The sequence below is a fragment of the Salmo salar genome, chromosome ssa01 (genome assembly GCF_905237065.1).
Source record: "Salmo salar chromosome ssa01, Ssal_v3.1, whole genome shotgun sequence".
NCBI lineage: Eukaryota > Metazoa > Chordata > Actinopteri > Salmoniformes > Salmonidae > Salmo > Salmo salar.
The window spans coordinates 4,623,292-4,635,522 of record NC_059442.1 but is presented as its reverse complement, the minus strand read 5'-3'; the positions used below and the strand labels follow the sequence as shown (position 1 = coordinate 4,635,522).

The window sequence follows — 12,231 nt, the reverse complement described above, 5'->3', positions numbered from 1 at the left end:
GGTTTATATCCTTTTCATGCTCATCAAACCATTCAGTGACCACTCGTGGCTTGTGGATAGGGGGCATTGTCATCCTATGGGGGCATAGCCATGGTAGCTAAAATAATGGCCTTCCTAGCATTTTTATACATGACCCTAAGCATGATGGGATGTTAATTGCTTAATTAACTCAGGAACCACACCTGTGTGGAAGCACATGCTTTCAATATACTTTGTATCGCTCATTTTGGCAGTCACCTGTATGTATTAGTGTAGATCTGTGAATTAGTGTAGATATGTGCATTAGTGTAGATCTATGTATTAGTGTAGATCTGTGTATTAGTGCAGATCTATGTATTAGTGTAGATCTGTGTATTAGTGTAGATCTGTGTATTAGTGTAGATCTATGTATTAGTGTAGATCTATGTATTAGTGTAGATCTGTGTATTAGTGTAGATCTGTGTATTAGTGTAGATCTGTGTATTAGTGTAGATCTGTGTATTAGTGTAGATCTATGTATTAGTGTAGATCTGTATATTAGTGTAGATCTATGTATTAGTGTAGATCTGTGTATTAGTGTAGATCTGTGTATTAGTGTAGATATGTGTATTAGTGTAGATCTATGTATTAGTGTATATCTATGTATTAGTGTATATCTGTGTATTAGTATAGATCTATGTATTAGTGTAGATCTGTGTATTAGTGTAGATCTGTGTATTAGTGTAGATCTATGTATTAGTGTAGATCTGTGTATTAGTGTAGATATGTGCATTAGTGTAGATCTATGTATTAGTGTATATCTGTGTATTAGTGTATATCTGTGTATTAGTGTAGATCTGTGTATTAGTGTAGATATATGTATTAGTGTAGATCTGTGTATTAGTGTAGATCTGTGTATTAGTGTAGATCTGTGTATTAGTGTAGATCTGTGTATTAGTGTAGATCTATGTATTAGTGTAGATCTGTGTATTAGTATAGATCTATGTATTAGTGTAGATCTGTGTATTAGTGTAGATCTGTGTATTAGTGTAGATCTATGTATTAGTGTAGATCTGTGTATTAGTGTAGATATGTGCATTAGTGTAGATCTGTGTATTAGTGTAGATCTGTGTATTAGTGTAGATCTGTGTATTAGTGTAGATCTGTGTATTAGTGTAGATCTATGTATTAGTGTAGATCTGTGTATTAGTGTAGATCTGTGTATTAGTGTAGATATGTGTATTAGTGTAGATCTATGTATTAGTGTAGATCTGTGTATTAGTGTAGATCTGTGTATTAGTGTAGATATGTGCATTAGTGTAGATCTATGTATTAGTGTAGATCGATGTATTAGTGTAGATCTGTGTATTAGTGTAGATCTGTGTATTAGTGTAGATCTATGTATTAGTGTAGATCTGTGTATTAGTGTAGATCTGTGTATTAGTGTAGATATGTGTATTAGTGTAGATCTATGTATTAGTGTAGATCTGTGTATTAGTGTAGATCTGTGTATTAGTGTAGATCTGTGTATTAGTGTAGATCTATGTATTAGTGTAGATCTGTGTATTAGTGTAGATCTGTGTATTAGTGTAGATATGTGTATTAGTGTAGATCTACACTACCGGTCAAAAGTTTTAGAATACCTGCTCATTCAAGATTCTTCAAAGTAGCCACCCTTTGCCTTGATGAGAGCTTTGCACACTCTTGGCATTCTCTGGCTGGGAGCTGTTTAATACACAGACATATCTAGGCCTGTGTATTTAACAGCTCCCAGACATATCTAGGCCTGTGTATTAAACAGCTCCCAGACATATATAGGCCTGTGTATTAAACAGCTCCCAGACATATCTAGGCCTGTGTATTAAACAGCTCCCAGACATATCTAGGCCTGTGTATTAAACAGCTCCCAGACATATCTAGGCCTGTGTATTAAACAGCTCCCAGACATATCTAGGCCTGTGTATTAAACAGCTCCCAGACATATCTAGGCCTGTGTATTAAACAGCTCCCAGACATATCTAGGCCTGTGTATTAAACAGCTCCCAGACATATCTAGGCCTGTGTATTAAACAGCTCCCAGACATATCTAGGCCTGTGTGTTAAACAGCTCCCAGACATATCTAGGCCTGTGTATTAAACAGCTCCCAGACATATCTAGGCCTGTGTATTAAACAGCTCCCAGACATATCTAGGCCTGTGTGTTAAACAGCTCCCAGACATATCTAGGCCTGTGTATTAAACAGCTCCCAGACATATCTAGGTCTGTGTATTAACGTATGTATGACTGTAGAACTATATTTATAAATGTACTGTCCCTATGAGTGTAGTAGGCTCTATACCTTGAAGGGCTCCCCAGCAGCAAAGGGGAAGTATGACAGGGTGTTCTCTGATGTCCCCCAGTTCCCAGCTAGACGGGCGTTCCTCTGCACAGCCTTAGCCAGGAAGTTGACGTTTACCTGCAAACCCACGTCGCCCTCAAAGTGCTCTTCCACTGGATCACTGGACAAGGACACCACAATGCTGGGCAGAATAAACAGTGGTGCAGATGCAAAATTCAAGCAAACAATCTAAACATTGTTAATTTAAACGCCCAGTCAAAAACCATTCAGTCAAAAAAATGTGATTTTCCTGTGTTATATATATTTATTTCCCACACTATGAGGTTGGAATAACACAGTGAAATTGTGAAAATTATATATAAAAACAATGCTGTTTAAGTGTAAGAGCTGTTTGTAAAGACTGCAGGAAGTTTCAGCCTGTTTTGGTGGGATGGAGATTTGGTCTGCCTGGTGACATCACCACAGTAAATTAGTTAATAGACCAATAAGAAAGAGAGTTCCAAACCTCTCTGCCAATAACAGCTAGTTTTCAGTTTTTCCCCCATCCCCACTCAGGCCACTCCCAGACAGTCCTAGCTAAATTATTGCTTGAGGAATAGCTATTTGCAAAGAAAACAACCACAGTAAGGTACTTAATTGTTAACCAGAAATGATTTGACAATAAAAAAAAAACAGCAAAAAAAAATAAATAAATAAATAAATACAGCTACAGAGAGATACAATAGTGACATCGTCTGTCTATTTGACATTACCACAAGCTGTGAGTACAGTACCAGGCTACCGTAATCAGATAGGGCTGAATCACTTACAGTGTAAAGTATTTCAGGGCTTGTACAAAGGATCAAAACACTATAGTGACTTTAAAATAAAAACATCCGAACTGAGATTGTTTTATATTCTTCGTCATTCACTCCATCCATAGATAAATAGGGGATAAATGATCAAGCCCCTAATAAGGAGATATTGATCTTATCTCCGCACAGAGCTCCTAGCGGAGAGGTCAGCTCACCAAACACTTCATGGGTTCTGACATTTTCCCCCGCGTATTGAATTAAAACAATACATTAGTCAATTAGACAAATATTTCAGACTACAAAGAGAGTGATGAAAGATGCGAAGAAAGAGAGTGATAATGCTGTTGCATGGTTGCTAAATCAGAAAGCTGAAAACGCTTATATGGAATTATATTCTACAATTTACACTCTTAGATATTTATTTTCTCTTGCAGTATTCTGAAACTGCCCAGAGCTATAAGATCTCGATATAGCAGTGTCTTCAATCCCTCCTGATCTCAACTCAACTACACGGTGTGATGGGCTGCACAATACTCCCATTGTCTCTGTGCCTGCCTTGGCGGTGGACTTGCAAAATGTCAAGACGCAAACGGTCCATTCATTCAGTCATTGTCACACTCAGATTTAAAACGGTAAATTAAACAATTCATTTCCTTAGGTTACAAAAGAGACATTGAAAGCAAGTTTCTGTTTACCAACCTTTGAGGTTTCTTGTTAACAATACCCATGACGATCAGTCTCATGGTGGGCCGCAGCCCACCTTTTATTGCCCCGACATATTCCTCCTGAAACATAGTTGCTGGGAATAAGGCTACATGCAACATATACATTATATTATTCTTAGATATCACCACATTGGTTAGCTGAATGACAGCCGCCGTTGACAATACATTGTTTCTTTGTCCATTAGAAGGGGTTTTTCTTTGAAATAAGTGAAATAGCTGATCAGTATTAATTGATTATCCATTTTCAGAATTCTAGTAAAGCTCCAGGCGAACTTTAGCACTAAAACAACAGGCTACAATTCAATATGCACTATTACTGCTACCAATTATTCCATTCGGGTAGATGGATTTCATTCTTCTTCAATATAATGTAATTATATAAAATAAATAAATAAAAAAACAGTTGAATGCAGTTGTTTTGTGATAACCTAATAATCTCATTTGAAGAAGAAAAAAAAAAATCACGAAATGACAATATAAATCAATCGAAAATAAAAGTGTAATCCAACCAAAGCAAATAGGGAAAAACAAGACTAGGTTACTTACATTGTCTTTCTTGTTGTCCTTTTCTGCCATTCCCCCTCTCCTTTCTTTCAATGTGAGATATCTGTACCGGGTGATGTTGGTGAGCGTGACGCCAAGAGGTGCTGGAGATACTCTAGTAGAGCAGGCGAACCCCCGCCTTCCTGCTCGTTGTCATAGCGACAGGCTCCTGATTAAAATAAGTGGCACTGAATGATGTTTATCAAATATTAATATGATAAGGGTGTGTGATCCCACTTATCAAATGTGAGACCCTTTCATTCCAATAGGGTATTTAAAACAAATGCAATAATAATGCAGTTCACTCATAACATAAAATAACTCCCAAATAGGAGATTTTGTCAAACCTGGCAACCATTATAATTGTTTTTTTTTTTTTAATAAAATGTGTTTCTCAGATTTGAGTAGGCTTAGGTTTACGGTGAATATATACATTGCACAACATTAATAGCCTATAATATGATAAAGAAACTAACGTCTGACGAAGAGCTTTCTAATGGTTGTCAGTTTGGTTTAAAGAAAACTCAACCTTCCCATACCGAATTCTTTAAGTTTAAGAAAAGGCCTAGCCTACTACTAGCCGAAATTGGACAATATATAACTAATTTGTATGGCCACTCGGGCCATAGAGATAGATAGAGGACTCTAGTGCTCAAAAGCCAGTTTTTGCATGGGCAGAGCCACTGAGGACTTTCACCATTTTGAAGTAGTCAACTGGGTGGGACACTAGAGATAGGTAGAGGACCCATCTTTATATCTGTGCCATTATAGCGTCTGTGACAGCATGGGCAGCTCCATTGAGGCTACAGTCCACGGGAATCCCCACCCAGTTGACTATTTTGACTACTTTAAAATGGTGGAAAAATGGCGGAAACTCTCAATTGCATTGCCCATGCTAAAACAGCCAGCAGCGTTGCAGTTCTTAACACAAACCGGTGCGCCTGATGCCTGGTACCTACTACCATACCCCGTTAAAGGCACTTCAATCTTTGTCTCGCCCATTCACCCTCTGAATGACACACATACACAATCCATGTCTCAATTCTCTCAAGGCTTAAAAAATATTATTTAACCTGTCTCCTCCCCTTCATCTACGCTGATTGAAGTAGATTTAACAAGTGACATCAATAAGGGATCATAGTTTTCACCTGGTCAGTCTGTTATGGAAAGAGCAGGTGTTCTTAATGTTTTGTACGCTCAGTGTAAATAGTAGTAGAAGATGTCCTTCATGGCGCTTGGTCGTCACTAATTACCACAGCTACAAAGTCAGAATTATGGCTAAACAATGTATATTTCTACAATTATTTTCTTAACATCTGATGTTAAACCTAACCACACTGCTAACCTTATGCCTAACCTTAAATTAAGACTATAAAGCTATGTCGTTTTTGTTTTCAATTTTTATTTTTTTTACGATATAGCCACAATGATGCGATGTGAATATAATGATGGCCTAAACCCCAGAAAGGTGAGCTTGTGTGTAATTTGTTTCACAATAATACACTGTTTTGAAATATAATGACATTACCGAAGGCGACTGAGCGGGTTAAACGCTTTGACGCAACGCTCAATTAGAACGTCTCTATTTTAGCGTTTTATCGCTGGCGCTGTAGTCACCCAAAACAAAAACGCTTATTTGAATTGTACAACAATGTAGCTAAGGGATGAGGCTTTATCGTAGATGTTAAATTAGACCAATTCACCCACTTATGGTTACACAACATCACTATCAACAAAGATGATTGGAGATATGGACTATCCTGCAAGCGTACAGTCCCTGCTCTAAACCTGAAACCAAATACGAAACTCTGTGAATGTACTGTCTTTGTTAGAAAGGCGACACCCCAGATAATCCATTATAAAAACCAGATAGTCTAGCGGCGGCTCGAACAATGATGGAAGGCAGGCAGAAGGGGGATCAGGTGGGACCATTCTAGCCAATGAGAGGGCAGATAAGCGTGTAAACAAAAGGCACGTAGGTTCCCACTATTTACCACAGCCACAATGTCAAAATTGGCTATATCGTACAAAATGTATTTTTTTTAAAAAACAAAAAAAATGCTTTTTGGTTTTAATTTAAGGTTAGGGTAAGGCATAAGGTTAGCAGTGTGAATAAAGGCTTATTTAATATCACATTTTAGAAATAGGTGGGGTTTATGACTTTGTGGCTGTGTTAACTAGTGACGGCCTAGCCCAATATTGGACTAAAGGAGCCTAAAACGTCACCGTACACCAGTGGCGGTTGGTGCCGTTTAAGATTAGGGAGGACGATTATATTATGACCTATTAATCATGGGTTTATCTCTATAGCAGCATATCGGATGGCTGTCGTTCATATTCCATTCACCCGGCTCAATGTAACATCGATAGGTTATTGGCTACTACATAAAACTTTCACTATACCCATCATGAGGTTGCTACAACCTAGCCTGCGAATGGAAGTTTATAATGTCGAGAGACAAATTGGCATCATCAAGATGACAGATAGTGACGCATTCAATAGCGCCTTTCACACTATTCCCTGCATCTAGCTCATCTAGGGTGTAATCAATACTCCAAACAGTTGCAAACAAGAGTTTCTATTGGACAAATGCAGGTACGTTTATCCCCATTTCGTTCTGCTTCCTTCCGTTTATGAAACGTTTTTTAACAGAATTGTCGGAATGAATACATCCCTAATCATCCGCACACACAGTTTACTCCTCTCACCTTTTCCCTTGGCTTGTGGACAGAAAAAAACCTTTCAAAGCCAAACCTTCATACCATGACCGCTACACACAGCCTACATCATTGTCACCATATAAGCTAACGTCATAGTCAACATAGCTATTAGAACTACCGCGTTAGTAAACCCGCTACAATCACTCAGTACAGTGTACAGCAAGAAGTTTAGCAGTTACACTAGTGGGCCACGGAGGCAATAAATGAATACAACCGAAATCTTACCTTGACTTGGAAAAGTTCCAGTGTTGGATAACCTTAGCCAGCTAGCTAACATAAATAGCATTCCTCTAAGTTTGAGCCGGTGTTAAAGTAGGCTAAATTAGCTAGCTGCATTATGCTAGCTAAGTAAATGAGAGTGATAAAACATGCAACAAAAATCTCTCTTTCTGCTGCTTCTCCTTAATTTTTGAATAAATTAATTTGTTCAAAACTATTGTCCTACTCTCTCTGAGTCAACTACTCACCACATTTTATGCACTGCAGTGCTAGCTAGCTGTAGCTTATGCTTTCAGTACTAGATTCTGTCTCTGACCCTTTGATTGGGTGACCAACAGTTCATGCTGCAAGAGCTCTGATAGGTTGGAGGACGTCCTCCAGAAGTTGTCATAATTACTGTGTAAGTCTATGGAAGTGGGTGTGAACCATGAGCCTCCAGAGTTTTCTATTGAAGTCAATGTACCCACGGGAGGACTGAAACCAACTGTCCTCCGGCTACACCATGGCACTAACCCAGAGAGTGCTGTTGAGGCTACTCTCGACCTTTATTGCAAAACAGTGTGTTTTAGTCAATTATTTGGTTATGTGAATATACAGTACCAGTCAAAAGTTTGGACACACCTACTCATTCAAGGGTTTTTCTTTATTTTTTTACTATTTTCTACATTGTAGAATAATAGTGAAGACATCAAAATTGTGAAATAACACACATGGAATCATGTAGTAACCAAAAAAGTGTTAATCAAATCAAAATAGATTTTAGATTCTTCAAAGTAGCCACCCTTTTGTCTTGATGAGAGCTTTGCACACTCTTGTCATTTATTCCTCAATCAAGGTGAGACTGAACATGGACAAGGCGCAGGAGAAACAGAAGGAGAGCTACCAGAGAAGAGAAGAAGAAGAGAAGAGAACAAAGTGCTTCAACATCTATCTCAATCTCTTCATTCAAAGACTCCATCATGGACTCTTACTGACAGTTGTGGCTGTTTTGCGTGATGTATTGTTGTCTCTACCTTCTTGCCCTTTGTACTGTTGTCTGTGCCCAATAAATGTTTGTACCATGTTTTGTGCTGGTACCATGTTGTGTTGCTACCATGTTGTTGTCATGTTGTGTTACTACCATGCTGTGTTGACATATGTTGCTGCCTTGCTATATTGTTGTCTTAGGTCTCTCTTATTTTTAATCCCAGCCCCCGTCCCTGCAGGAGGCCTTTTGCCTTTTGGTAGGCCGTCATTGTAAATAAGAATTTGTTCTTAACTGACTTGCCTTGTTAAAGTCTGCCAGGAGTTTGCAGAATTGGTCAATTTATACATTTTCAAGTACATAACTATAGAGAACATACAAAAATGCTATGGTAATTAAAGTTTAAAGTAAAAAAAAATATATAGTTTACACACTCCCAGGAATGTCATACACGATGGATCATTAGCTTCCCTACAGAAAAGACACTCGGGAGCAAGAGACAGCAGTGGGGTCAAACTGTAGAACTCAGTTCCTACATTTGAATATAAAAATAGATTTTTTTCAAACAAAACTACACTACATTTTTCTCTCTGGGACCCTCAGGATGACAGATCAGAGCCAGATTACTGAATTTAAGTACATTATTTACCTTCAGAGGTGAATGTATCAAACCAGTTGCCGTGATAAAAGTATTTTGTTGTCGTGCACTATGTTGCAATAGCTACTGTAAACTGGACACCGCAGTTAGATTAACAATAATTTAAGCTTTCTGCCGAATAAGACATGTCTATGTCCCGGAATTGGCTGTTGTTTACAATGTCATTCTAGTCACATTATCGCATATTGAGCAACAACTGTCCCGGTTTAGGGACAGTAGTTGTCCTATAGTGCTTAAAGTAGATGAGGGAGGATGTATCAAATCCTATACGTTTCTGGGTTTTGAAGGTCACAAGAGTGGATTTCAGATGTCTGCCTGTCTTTGACGCCTTACAGTTGACTGATTATCAGCTTGACCTGCCACTAGTTATCCCCAAGGAGCTATTTCCTAGCCTGAAATCCAGACCTATTTTGGGCTAACATTTCACTCCTTGTACTTCGTGTCATTTGTTTGGCATTACAAGGAGTGAAATGTTTAAATGAAAAGTAATCTCCGCACACTGAGGATAAATGCTCCATTTTCAATTTATTTAGGCTGACGACCAAAAGCTCAGATTAAGTACATACAAAACGGTGCATTGATCCTCAGTGTGCAGAGATTACTTTTCATTTCAGTGTTACTCTTTATCTCCTGCACCTAAGCAACAGTTGGGTGTGTGACACGTTAAATAGACTGGTACCCGAGCTAGCTATTTCCAGAATCTCTCTTACTTTCACCCTCAAAGGGAAACTACAGGACACCAAGGGGCACTTGGGATACTTAAAGGGCATTTATCGGAAGAGTAGGGGTGTTAACCCTGGTGTCCTGACTAAATTCCCAATCTGACCCTCAAAGCATCATGGTCACCTAATAATCCCCAGTTTCCAATTGGCTCATTCATCCCCCCTCCTCTCCCCTGTAACTATTCCCCAGGTTGTTGCTGTAAACGAGAATGTGTTCTCAGTCAACTTACCTGGTAAAATAACAGATAAATAAAACAATAAAAAAGATAACTCGCATTCCTTAGAAGAAAAACAACATTTTGAGTTGGATTTAGTAAGGTTATGTTTTAGGACTTACATTTGACATTTTAGTCATTTAGCAGACGCTCTTATCCAGAGCGACTTACAGTAGTGAATGCATACATTTCATTTCTTTTTCTTTTGTACTGGCCCCCCCTTGGGAATCGAACCCACAACCCTGGCGTTGCAAACACCATGCTCTACCAACTGAGCCACAGGGATAAAACACAATGTTTTTTCAGACTAAAATAAATTCTAAATCGTTATAAAGAAGCTCCACTTTAACCTTTACTGGTTAGTACTATTTCCTCCTAAAAGCCTAACTTGTGTCTGACCAGGCAAGAACCACATGCTCTGACCATGTTTTGTACAGCTGTATTTATTTATTCCTGTTGTTTCATGTATGTGACCTCTGTGTGACCTCTGTCTACGTTCCAAAATGGCACCCTATGGGTCCTGGTCAAAAGTAGTTCACTATATAGAGAATAGGGTGCCATTTTGAGACACACACAGCCTACGACCTTTGATCTCTGACCTGTGTATGGGTTCTATGTGAGGGTCAGATGGGTTATGGGCCCCTATCTGTCAGTGTGAAGGAAGTTTGTAAGTATAAAAAACACATACTTTAAACAATTAAGAGATGTCAGTCATATTATAAAAGGGATTCAAAAAAATAGTGTGTGTCATGTTTGATATAATCATGGTCAATTTAACATGTTGTCTAATTATCTTTCGTTGACATTAACTACCCGTTTTTATTTCTCACGTTAATTAATCCCTCGGATAACAACGTAATAACCTTGGCAATATTTTAGTTACAATACATTACAATCATGTTTCTAATATTTTAATTATAATATTAACAATATATCTATGTTACTGGAACTTCGCTATCTGTCAGAATCAACAGTAGATTTCATTGACTTTTGATGAAGTTCTTCCCTAAACCAGGGATCATCAACAAGATTCAGCCGCGGGCCCGATTTTTCTCTTGAGTGGATGGTCCGTGGTAATGCATTTGATCTTACAGAACATAATGACAAATCATTTGTAGATCGAAAATTGACCTCAAGGTAGACTACAAACTGACTGCAAGGTAGACTACAAACTGACTGCAAAGTAGACTACAAACTGACTGCAAAATAGACTACAAACTGACCGCAAGGTAGACTACAAACTGAATGCATTTCCAACCTTGTATACCATTATGTCTATTATGCATGGGAATACATGGGAACGGATTTTTTTTTAAATGAAAATGACTTGAAGCTGATTTCTTGGTGTTTTTACAGTCTTTTATGTCCAACAAAGAAAATGCACAAAAAAAACTTGGGGGGGGGGGACCAAATAAAACCACCCACGCACGGGCCAAATTCAGGCAGCCAGTTGGGGAACCCTACCTTAGGCATCCATCTTCCCTTCCTCGGACTGTTGTTGTTCCTTTAACTGATGCACTTTACCCTCCTACCTTATCAAGACGTCCGGGCGCTACGAAACACAAGCCAATGACTCTAACTTGGAAAAAGAAACTTAATGATGTCATCAATTTGTTATTTTAATAATGCAGTTATGATGAGGAAATGTGAGGATGTGATAATTAATTACTGTCTAACAGTGGCCATGTTGGAAGCCCAGCGGGGTACTGTCTGTCTAACAGTGGCCATGTTGGAAGCCCAGAGGGGTAATGTCTGTCTAACAGTGGGCATGTTGGAAGCCCAGAGGGATACTGTCTGTCCTATAGTGGCCATGTTGGAAGCCCAGAGGGATACTGTCTGTCCTATAGTGGCCATGTTGGAAGCCCAGAGGGATACTGTCTGTCCTATAGTGGCCATGATGGAGGCCCAGAGGGATACTGTCTGTCCTATAGTGGCCATGTTGGAAGCCCAGAGGAGTACTGTCTGTCTAACAGTGGCCATGTTGGAAGCCCAGAGGGGTACTGTCTGTCCTATAGTGGCCATGTTGGAGGCCCAGAGGGATAATGTCTGTCCTATAGTGGCCATGATGGAAGCCCAGAGGGATAATGTCTGTCCTATAGTGGCCATGTTGGAAGCCCAGAGGGGTACTGTCTGTCCTATAGTGGCCATGTTGGAAGCCCAGAGGAGGTACTGTCTGTCTAACAGTGGCCATGTTGGAAGCCCAGAGGGGTACTGTCTGTCTAACAGTGGCCATGTTGGAAGCCCAGAGGGATAATGTCTGTCCTATAGTGGCCATGTTGGAAGCCCAGAGGGCTACTGTCTGTCCTATAGTGGCCATGTTGGAAGCCCAGAGGGGTACTGTCTGTCTAACAGTGGCCATGTTGGAAGCCCAGA

General features: G+C 39.2%; 1 protein-coding gene across 2 annotated transcripts in view; it reads right to left on the bottom strand.

Moving 5' to 3' along the window:
• The window catches only part of si:ch211-10a23.2 (Galectin-related protein A-like), a 9,332-nt gene extending 4,788 nt beyond the window's left edge, over nucleotides 1–4,544 (bottom strand). The window contains exons 1-3 of one of the 2 annotated variants that reach the window (XM_014189722.2): nucleotides 4,363–4,544; nucleotides 3,791–3,876; nucleotides 2,298–2,478 (exon numbers count right to left, since the gene is read on the bottom strand). In XM_014189722.2, the coding sequence (XP_014045197.2) occupies nucleotides 2,298–2,478; nucleotides 3,791–3,876; nucleotides 4,363–4,392 (297 nt within the window). In that variant the 5' untranslated portion in view covers nucleotides 4,393–4,544. The remainder of the gene's footprint in view (nucleotides 1–2,297; nucleotides 2,479–3,790; nucleotides 3,877–4,362) is intronic. The other variant, XM_045707088.1, reaches the window with a different exon arrangement.
• Nucleotides 4,545–12,231: the final 7,687 nt, after the last annotated feature.